The sequence below is a fragment of the Nothobranchius furzeri genome, chromosome 9 (genome assembly GCF_043380555.1).
Source record: "Nothobranchius furzeri strain GRZ-AD chromosome 9, NfurGRZ-RIMD1, whole genome shotgun sequence".
Lineage (NCBI taxonomy): Eukaryota > Metazoa > Chordata > Actinopteri > Cyprinodontiformes > Nothobranchiidae > Nothobranchius > Nothobranchius furzeri.
The window spans coordinates 5,868,811-5,879,980 of record NC_091749.1 but is presented as its reverse complement, the minus strand read 5'-3'; the positions used below and the strand labels follow the sequence as shown (position 1 = coordinate 5,879,980).

At 48.2% G+C, this 11,170-nt stretch overlaps 1 protein-coding gene across 1 annotated transcript; it reads right to left on the bottom strand.

Moving 5' to 3' along the window:
• Window positions 1-300: 300 nt before the first annotated feature.
• Window positions 301-10,004, bottom strand: dhcr7 (7-dehydrocholesterol reductase). The gene is made up of 8 exons (XM_070554460.1): window positions 9,879-10,004; window positions 9,137-9,245; window positions 8,748-8,970; window positions 8,587-8,677; window positions 8,292-8,505; window positions 8,010-8,214; window positions 1,096-1,227; window positions 301-860 (listed from the first exon to the last, which is right to left on the bottom strand). The coding sequence occupies exons 2-8, from the start codon at window positions 9,223-9,225 to the stop codon at window positions 396-398; spliced, it is 1,419 nt and encodes a 472-aa protein (XP_070410561.1). The 5' UTR covers window positions 9,226-9,245; window positions 9,879-10,004; the 3' UTR covers window positions 301-395.
• Window positions 10,005-11,170: the final 1,166 nt, after the last annotated feature.

Sequence of the window (11,170 nt, the reverse complement as noted above, 5' to 3'; positions counted from 1 at the left end):
GGGGGGGGGGGGGGGACATGCCCCCCCCCCCACTTTTTCCAAAGTCAAGTTTTGACCCCTGCACTTTTTACCATCCAAAAACAATATTACGCTATATTAAATTGACACTGGTTGAGCTCTAGGACCAAGTGGAAAACAACTGTTTGTGTTGAAGCCTGTTTCCCATTAGAGCATACTGTAAAGATCCCCCCCCCCACCCCCACCCACGTCCCCCCCACTTCTAAAGTGAAAATTACGTCCATGTTTCATCCCATTTCATTCATGTCAATTATAGACATACATATAAAACATCGATTATAAAACTGGGTGTAGAATGTTTAATCTGTATAAAACCCATGATGAACTTTAACCATCTGATGAATTCAAAACTACTTCTCCATTTCTGGATACCTGGACTAAAACAGTCCAGGAATCAGCCGGTAAGGGACTGTGTCTGCGTAACGTTTCCAGTCTTTGCCGTACTTGCTGCTGCAGCGGTGTTCATCTCTTACACAGCGGTGCACTAGCAGGATGGTCATGTAGATGATGTAAAAGTAAGGAAGAATGTGTCCAAAGCCACAGGCAGCGCAGTACGCTAAAGAACCCATCAGGTCACCCGTGTAGTTGAAGTGGCGCGCCACGCCCCAGAACCCAGAGGTCAGCAGCTTGCTGCGGTGGACGCCACCGTCAGCAGAGCGGTACGAGCACTCGATAAAGCTGGGTTTGCGGCCCCAGATGGAGCAGGAGCCTTCTGTGCGGCGGAACAGATCCTTCTGATGGTTGGTGGAGCGAAAGATGTAGTATCCAACGAGACCAAGGACCAGAATGGCGAGGGCATGCGTGTCTGAGAGCTGGACTGGGTGGTAGACCAGGTACAGGCCCTGAAAAGACAGAACAGTGACTGATGCTGTCCTTTAGTAGATGCATAAAGGATTATTACAGCAGATCTGGACTTATATGGCATTCAACAAAGAACTTATCTCTATAAGCTGCTTTGATTTGCATGAGCAGGTGTCACTGTGCTATAATGGTGGCCTAGCATTTGCCTGTGCACATTCTAACAAATAAATTACACACATGTGGACAGACAACAGGCATTTGATATGTGTTGGTTACCTGTAGAGTGTAGAGGTAGGGCAGCCAGACGCAGTCCCCCCAGCCCAGGTACCATCCAAAATGATCATGGCAGATATCGATTGTCTTTAGGTACCACGCCTCATTCCAGAAGAAATCCAACACATAAATGCCCTACAGAGTAAAACAGGTCCAGTTGTTATGATGCTTACGTCCAAAAGGCCTACTGGCAGATTAACGCTCAGCTCAATAAGTTTGCTTTATTAAAGACACAAATGGGTCCTAAGCAAGACAGAGAATGAAGATGATAAAAAATAAAATCCACTTTATCACAACTTCACATGAAGATGAAAACAAACGTAACTGAACTAAATACAGTGATGCTCTGAGACACTAATGAATGAACCGCTCTAACAGCTACAAGCATCCATCAAAACAAACTAAATGATCTTTTATATAATGCCTCTCAAGATAAAAATCACGAGGCGCTAAACAAGAACAAAAAATTGTAAATATAAAGAAGATTCAAATTAATGATTAAAATATGGTTAAAATGAGAAAAAATATGTGATTAAAAATGTAAGGAAAGGGAAAGAGGGAAATCAGTGGATCCTGGAAAGGCAAAGTCAGTAGAATGAGCAGAATAAAGAGAGAGTGGTGAAGAAGGTCACACCAAAGCCAGCTTGAACAGGTGAGTCTTCAGCTGCTTTTTAAAGGAGACCACTGAGTCCACTGATCTCAGGCTCAGGGGGAGAGAGGTCCAGAGTCTGGGGGCCACAGCAGCAAATGATCTGTCACCTTTGGTCTTTAGCCTGTTGCTACACAACCAGTAGGCTTTGATCACTGGACCTCAGGGACCTGCTGGGGGTGTAGGGACTAAGAAGATCACCAATGTAAGATGGTGCTTGTCCATGTAAGGCCCTATAGACCAGAACCAGGATCTTGAAATGAACCCTGAAGTTGACTGGCAGCCAGTGAAGCTGGAGGAGAAGCGGGGTGATGTGGGTGTGTTTGGAGGACTTGGTCAGAAGCCGAGCACAGGCGTTCTGAACCACCTGTAGACGGTTCAGGGAGGTTCTGCTCAGACACGTGAAAAGAGAGTTACAGTAGTCTAAGCGTGAGGAGATGAAGGTGTGGAGAACTGTCTCAAGTTCAGAGCGGGACAGAATGGGACTCAGCTTAGCAACGTTCCTGAGATGGAAGAAGGAAGAGCGAACAAGAGAACTGACATGAGAATCCAGGGTGAGAGCTGGGTCAAAGGTCACACCAAGATTCCTGACAGAAGGTTTGGTGTGAGAAGCAAGCTGACCAAGAGAGTCTCTGACTTTGGGAACCAGCTTGTCTGGGGCACAGATGAGGATCTCAGTCTTATCTTCATTCAGCTGAAGAAAGCTCCCACCATCCAGGTTTTGATAGAGTCTAAGCAGGTGTGTTACAGCTGCAGCTTAGACATGGGGCTTAAAGGAGATGTACAGTTGGATGTCATCTGCATAAAGATGGTAGGAGATTCCTTTGAAGGAGCTCAGGATGTGCTGAAGAGGAAGCAGATAGAGGAGGAAGAGCAGAGGCCCCAGCACAGAACCTTGTGGGACACCATGGGTAAGAGAGGTGGTGGAGGACCTAAACTTGGAGACGGCCACAGAAAAGGAGCGCTCAGAGAGATAAGAGGAGAACCACTCCAGAGCAGATCCTGATAGGCCTACCCAGTCTCTCAGCCTCTCCAGTAGCAGGTGATGGTCAACAGTGTCAAAGGCTGCAGTCAGGTCCAGCAGGACCAGAACAGAACAGTCCCCTGCATCACTGTGAGACAGAAGGTCATCAGAGACCCTAAGAAGAGCAGTTTCAGTAGAATGAGCTCTACGAAAACCTGACTGGAAGCTATCATAGATAGTTAGCTAGTGAGATAGCTAAGGCTAAAAGCATTAACCTTGGCAGCATTCATGCCAGGCGTTAGCTCATCATTTCTGCAGGATGCTACTTCTATTTCTCCAAACAAGAGGCTTTTAGGAAGCATTAACATCAGGTATTAAAGTAAGTACAACATTTACACAGAAAGTGTTTTAAATAGCAGAAAAATCCCTTTATTACTAAAAGTGTGGAACCACCACTCTCTATTCCATTGTATTAAAGCTGCCCTGTACGTATTAATTAGTTAATGTGAGTCACTCTAAACAAGAGTTAGGATGGCTTCTATGAGTTATTTATTTGACATTCATTTTAAGAGGAGTAACCCCACACAGCAAATTTGAAAGTTCAGAATTACCACGCCCAGAGCTAAAATTAACACTTTTACAATTTTACACTATTTGAGTTAAAACTAAAATGTTGTAGTGTTATACTTTAACATCAGCAGAGTTTACAAAATACATCCAATTAGTGTTAAAACTCCACTTATAGCAGGGCTTGATAAGCCTCCATGTGACAATGTTTCAAGTGAAACTAAACTGGTTTGCTACTAAAAATATGAAACTAAATTATGAGGCTGAAATAACAGACTCTTATTATGAAAGGCCCAATAATATGCATCAGATTGGTGTTTAGTTCCTTTATCCCATCTGATATTTATAGTTACATATTTTTAATTTTTGACCTACATTTCAGTAACATGTTAGGTTTGTATTAATAACACTCTAAATGACACATGTCAGCATATTTTATATGCAGTAAAATATAATGCATTTCATTAACATGCATTTGTATTGTAAACGGTAAAAACATTTAATTTCTGCTGCTAACAATTAATGGTGGCACGTCTATTATGTACGAGTTGGCAATAATCCAGTTTAAATTATGTTCAAAGATAAATGCGTCCGGCGCCTCAGGAGAGGAAGGCAGCAACTCGCTCACACTGTTTACAGTGGGGATGGGGAGCTGCTGACGTCAACCGAGGCTATAGTCGGACGGTGGAAGGAATACTTTGAGGAGCTCCTCAATCCCACCAATGCGCATTCCGAGGAGGAACCAGAGCTGGGAGGCCTGGGGATGGACTGTCCGATCTCGGGGGCAGAAGTTGCTGAGGTAGTCAAACAACTACACAGCAGCGGAGCCCCGGGGGCGGATGAGGTTCGTCCTGCGTATCTCAAGGCTATGGATGTTGTAGGGCTGTCATGGTTGACACGTCTCTACAACATTGCGTGGTCATCGGGGGCAGTTCCTAGGGAGTGGCAGACCGGGGTGGTGGTCCCCATCTTTAAGAAGGGTGACCTGAGGGTGTGTTCCAACTATAGGGGGATCACACTCCTCAGCCTCCCTGGAAAAGTCTACTCCAAGGTACTGGAGAGGAGGGTCCGATCGATAGTTGAATCTCAGATTGAGGAGGAGCAATGTGGTTTTCGTCCTGGCCGTGGACCTGTGGACCAGCTCTATACCCTTGCAAGGGTGATGGAGGGGGCATGGGAGTTTGCCCAACCAATCCACATGTGCTTTGTGGATTTGGAGAAGGCTTATGACCGTGTCCCCAGGGGCACCCTGTGGGGGACGCTCCAGGAGTATGGGGTGGGTGGCTTTCTGTTAAGGGCCATTCAGTCCCTTTACCAGAGGAGCGTGAGTTTGGTCCGCATAGCCGGTAGTAAGTCGGACCTGTTCCCAGTGAGGGTTGGACTCCGCCAGGGCTGCCCTTTGTCACCGGTTCTGTTCATCACTTTTATGGACAGAATTTCTAGACGCAGCCGTGGTGTGGAGTGTGTCGAGTTTGGTGGCAGGAGAATCTCGTCTCTGCTTTTTGCGGATGATGTGGTCCTCCTAGCTTCATCCAGCTCTGACCTTCAGCTCTTGCTGGGTAGGTTCGCGGCCGAATGTGAAGCGGCTGGGATGAGGATCAGCACCTCCAAATCTGAGACCATGGTTCTCGACCGGAAAAGGGTGGCTTGCCACCTCCGGGTCGGGGGAGAGGTCCTACCTCAAGTGGAGGAGTTTAAGTATCTCGGGGTCTTGTTCACGAGTGAGGGTAGGAGGGATCGGGAGATCGACAGGCGGATTGGTTCGGCGTCTGCAGTGATGCGGACGCTGAGCCGATCTGTCGTGGGGAAGAGGGAGCTGAGCCAGAAAGCCAGGCTCTCGATTTACCGGTCGATCTATGTCCCAATCCTCACCTATGGTCATGAGCTTTGGGTAATGACCGAAAGAACGAGATCGCGGATACAAGCGGCCGAAATGAGTTTCCTCCGTAGGGTGGCCGGGCTCAGCCTTAGAGATAGGGTGAGGAGCTTGGACATTCGGGAGGGACTCGGAGTAGAACCGCTGCTCCTCCGGATCGAAAGGAGCCAGTTGAGGTGGTTTGGGCATCTGGTCAGGATGCCTCCTGGACGCCTCCCTGGGGAGGTGTTTCTGGCATGTCCTGCCGGCAGAAGGCCCCCGGGTCGACCCAGGACACGTTGGAGAGGTTACATCTCCAATCTGGTCCGGGAACGCCTTGGGGTCCTGCCGGAGGAGCTGGTGGACAAGGCCGGGGAGAGGACGGCCTGGAGCTCCCTAGTTGGGATGCTGCCCCCGCGACCCGGACCCGGATAAGCGGAGGAAGACGAGACGAGACGAGACGAGAGATAAATGCGTTTGTGAATTATATATTACAACGGCTTGCCGCACTTCTGCTCCTGTGTGTGGAGCAGACTTGTAGCAGTAATGTGACCCGTATCTGCAGCGGTTCTGGTCCGTAGCGCTCCAGGATGCAGAACAAACAGGATGGTGGGGACTTTTCATCCGCTTGTAGAGTTTAGTCTCTTAGTTTTACGATCATCATCATATATTTTTCTGTGCGCCACTTGATCGCGATACTGCTGCCCGTTAGCTTTAGCATTGGCTAATCTGCGTGTAGCTGCACTTTTGATCCCAAACTTTGGACCGGTTCTGCCTTTGCTGGTTCCTTTATTTTCCTCCACTGCATCCAGACGACCACACTGTGCCCCAGTAAAAAGCATTTTTTTTTACACGTAACTTACTTTTGTTCAACAAAGTTCTGGTGAAAATAGTAATTCAAAGATGTTGCACCAGTGCTACGTTTAAAAATAGACAGACACACACAGACAGTTACAGCCCTGCTCTGATATGGAAGAGCCTGGGGGAAAATCAGGACGTCAGCAGCACCAACCACAGATATGTAACTAGCGAGAAAAGCTATTTTTGATCTTCTTTTTCTTCAGCGGTTTTAGGTTTTCAGTGCACCGCTGCTGGTACAGCGCCCCTGCAGTGGCACAACGCTGCAACTGCAGTTAAAATAACATCCGTATAGCTGGGGGCAGAGTGAAATCAGGCTGGGGCGGCACTAAATTAGCTGGAGGCAGCCGCCACGCAGATTTGAACTAGGGCCTGCACGACTTGATTTTTTTAAAAGTCGACAGTCAAGTAATGAAAGTCGAGTCGACTTCGACTAGTCGTTGATGACGTCATACGCCGGAAGCAGCGGCGGCGGCGGGGGGGTCGGTAGGTTCGCTGGAGTTTTTGACAATTAAAATTGCGCCCACATTTTCTAAGTTAACACATTTCTTTTAACAACGGTAGTTTCTGCATCCTACTTCAGCCCTCTCCCCCCTCCCCCTGCGCAGCGGCCGCAAACTCACTGATGCGCCTGCAGCCTCTCAGAGTTCCTGCTGCTCTAAACGTTAAAATAATCCTCTAATACAGGCCGGTATTCAATTAAAGGCCGGGTCTCCAATTTTGGCCGGTGTCGGAGTCAGCGGAGGTGAATAGTGGCCGGTCTCTTATTGTGGCCGGGTGGAATGTGGTAACAAGCAAATATGAGCATCTCAGCGGCAAGGTTATACTTCCCAAATCAACCAGCAGGAGGCAGTAGAGGTTCACGCAGACCTTTCTTGAACGCTTTGTAACGCTACAGACACCGATCCTCTATCACGCTCCTACCACACAGAGTCACGGTGTCAGTTAACTTATGAGTTACCTTTGAACTGCAGTTCTAAAAGATCTACCGACCGCTAAAACAGCGGAGTGCTCGCTGCTTGGCAGCCGACTACAACGGGACCGTTTTTGCTGCGGAGTTCATGCCGGAGCGGAGCGGAGTGGAGATAGTGGAATCTTGGGGGTGCGTCACCGGAGGACAGCAGGTGATGCACCTCGCTCCGCAGCAGCGAAACGCATCAGGCACAAATAACAGACAGAAAACATGAAAGGAAATGAGCCGACATGAACGATCGCGTGTTTAATTTGTTTTTGAGGTGGTGACACCTGATTTGGCGGTGCTCAGGACGCAATGTCTGGAGCGCACGTCAACGATCAGAGCTTTGCATGCACAAACTGGTTAAGATTGGGATGGGGGTGAGGGGAAGGTTAAATTGCAAGAGGGAAAAGGTCACAGTTTGGTTAAATGTCCGTTTTACCGCCGGTGTCACTACCGCACAGCGCGTCGCCTCCGCCTCGATCCAGACGCGCAGGGGCTCATCGCCTGCTGTCTTTTCCGAGGACTGCATCTTGTCAGTCATTATCACGTGACAGCGACTAGTTGATGACAGGCATAAAAAGTCACTACAGAGCCGTGAAGTCGACTAGTCGACTATTTCGTACAACCCCTAATTTGAACGCAGGAAAAACACTGCACGCACGCACACACACACACACACCTCCATTGCAGCAGAAAGAAAGCACCATATACAGCTGCACACAACAAACACCAGTTATAATTTGTTAATATTTAGGCAGCAGTAGCTCAAGAGGTTGAGCGGGTTGTCCAGTAATCGGAAGGTCGCAGGTTCGATCCCGGCTCCGGACAGAGAATTCTGCTGTTGTGTCCTTGGGCGACACTTAACCCACCGTGGTGGTGGTCGGAGGGACCGGTGGCGCCTGTGCTCGGCAGCCTCGCCTCTCATCACCACCAGTGTGTGAATGGATGAATGATGCACTGTAGTGCAAAGCGCTTTGGAGTCCTTACTCTGAGAGGCGCTATACAAGTGCGGGTCATTTATCATTTATAAATAAAACCGAACCAGTCGTCCTCCTCGTCACCTCACCTGCAGCACGTTGACCAGGATCATGGAGTTGGAAATGTGGCCGTACAGTTCCTCCTGCTTGGCCATGTAGGACAGGTTGATCAGAGTCCAGGCAACAATACCGGGCCGGCCGTTGAAGAACAACTTGAAGTCAAACCACTTTCCAATGCGTGGGTTGAACTCGATGCCCATCATGTAGTTATAGAAGACGTTCCCCGTGAACTTGCTGTGAAATCACAGTCGTGTTACGTTTACGAGATTTAACATTCTGTGGAGTAAAGTCGGAGAAGCAGCAGTGCTCACCAGTCTTCAGGGTTGGTGGGGAAAAGATAGGCCTTCATAAACGCAAAAGAGGACACGGCGTAGCCCAGGATGTTAGTGCACCACAACAAGGGGATCCAGTTGTCAAAGATGATAGTGGGAGAAAACCAGTGCAAATATCGAGCATTGGCAAACCACAGAGCGTGTGTGATGAGCCAGCACTGCAGCCCGTTGATCTCATACTTATTAATAAGACCTGGTGGGAGAAGACAGAAACAAACACAATAAACGTAACAGACCAGACGATTGAAGAGATCAACAAGAAGATGATGTTTACCAGCAGGGGTCAGTGCTCCACCCTGCACTCCACCAACATAACGGGGAAGAAACTTGTGGACCACATCAGGAACACACACATAAAGGAACACCTGAAGGACAAGATGTTTAAGGAAAACCCGCAGTTTGCGTGAGACGTGGGAACGTTGCTCCTTCTCTTACCTGAAAGCTCACCCACGCAGCGTATATCTTAGCAGCTGACCATGAGAAGGATGGCGCCCGGGCCCAGATGGTGAGAAATGTCGTCTCTCCTTGGTACAACTCTACCAGAGGCTGCGTGACAGAGCACTGGTACTGATCACAGGCCATCACAAAGTAGAAGACAATAAAGGGGGCGAAGCAAAGGAGGCTGATGACACCAATCAGAGAGAACCAGTCCACCTCCCTGTCAACGGGTCAGACACAAACAACATGAGCGCAGCAGCAAGCCATCGGATTATTGTGGCTGCAGGAAAACCACCACACGTCACGACTAGAGACAAGCACTGCTCTGATAAAAGCTCCCGAGGAGCTCAGATGGTTCAACCAGGACGTCTGAAGTTGTAACTCACCACGCTCTGCCCCACTGGGCTGACTTCTCTACTGGATCAGAACCTGCCCCATTGACACGGTGCTGTGTCCGCCGCCTAGTGGCCTCCATGGTCTCTGCACTAGTCAGGGCTGGTGAAGGAGCAGATGATCAGAAAATGATCTTTAATCCTGCAGCAGCATTCTGCACTTTGTACACAGACAGGTCAGAGAACACCCAGGGACATTACTGTAAACAGATACCGTCTTCAGCATGACCTTAACACATCTACAGACTATCAGCTGCGTACACTTTTAACAGATTAGAATACGGTGAGGTTGTTTCAGTGCTTCTCATTGGAGGTGAGAGGTAAGAAAAGGGCTCTAGCGGCGTTTACGGGTCAAATCAGACCCACTTCAGCTGCTTGAATCAGTTTTATTTACAGGCAGAATTAGCCTTTAATGTGATTTAATACTTTAAACTACATGCTTGCGTCACAATGAAATAACGGAAACGTAAGGTTTAAAACCAGGCCACACGTTTGATTTAGACCTCCAGGTTTCTGTCAGCAGCCCGGCTCTTTATTCTGAGATGAAGGTGGGAGGCTGACGCGGTGCGTAACAAATACAGGTTGTTTTATTCTAGTAGAAATGTGTTCATTTTGACCACACGAGCAACTTTCACTTCAACGGAGGCTTTTAGATTCACGTTTACACTGATTTAAATAGTCCTCACCACCTCCGTAAAATACCCCAACAGTCTCAAACAGCATTTAGCTCACTTACCAGTAAATAAATGTAGAACCGGACGGAGCAAGGACCTCCGAGCCTCCTCTTTCCTCCCACAGAGCTCGTCTGCTCTCCTGCTAACCGCTGGACGGAACCCTGGGCAGCACAGACTCCGCCCATAAGGCCATTACGTCGTGCAGATGGACCAACGGTATTTGAGCGGAGGCGGGTCTAAAAGATTGGCTCGTGACTTCTGACTGGGCGATGATGACGAGGCCGCAAACACCTGACTAGGCCCACATATGGTCCGTGCCAGATTGGAGCAAAGACTAGGACGGTGCTCTGCTGTGATTGGTGGATCAAGTCCGGGCGCGTGTCGGGATTGGTCGCAAAAGACACGCTGGATGCAACCTCCAGATGTGTTTCGTGTTTTAGCTAGAGCACAGTTACTGACAGCATTTTATTTTCATTAGTTAACTGAATGGATTTAGAAAATGCTGCTGTGCACATGAAAGAAACGTTATACTATCCAGGTATTTAAAATGGCATTTCTACTACAATCGCAGATCTTAATAAATGCATTTGGCATATTCTTTTTTTCTCCCCATGAAATATTCAGCTTCACATTTATTCTTCAGATGCGTGTATACAAAATCACCACTAGAGGGCGGGACGGAACTGCTATTTATTGTCTGGTGAATTGTTGACCTCTGTTCTCACATGTTCTCAGATCTTATCCTCAGGGTCTATTCTGCTGAAACTCTGCTGTAACTAAAACATTTAAAAACATCAGTTTCAACCAGCCCTTAAAACATAAAACATAGCCCAAAGCAAAAGACTAATAACCATGTAAAAAGCGTTTAAGTTGGAGTGGCATCTATACATGGGCGTCAGGAGCATAAAAACGTGGTGGGTGGGTGGGTGGGGTGGGGGTGGGGTGGGGTGGGGGGGACTTGATTGGGACGGGGCGGGGGTGGGGGGTGGGGGGTGAATCAAAAAATTTGTGTGGATGGCAATCCTGCATTCTGGTGTATTTACACAGGTTGTTACACCCTGGGACGTAATTTTGGGGGGGGGACGGGTGGGACATGTCCCCCCCACTTTTTCAAAAGGCAGTTTTGGTCCCCTGCACTTTTTTCCGTCCAAAAACAATGTTACGCTCCATTAAATGGATTTGGTTGAGCACTAGGACCGAAACGGAAACCGGTTTCCTATTAGACCCGCCCAAAAGCTAATCTATTGGCTCTGCTGATACTTGCTAACGTATTATTGGCTGTTGCTGCTGTCACTCAAGTTGGAAACAGTCAGAACGTGCTCACGTTGTTTTGCTAGTTTGGAGCCGCTAGGGA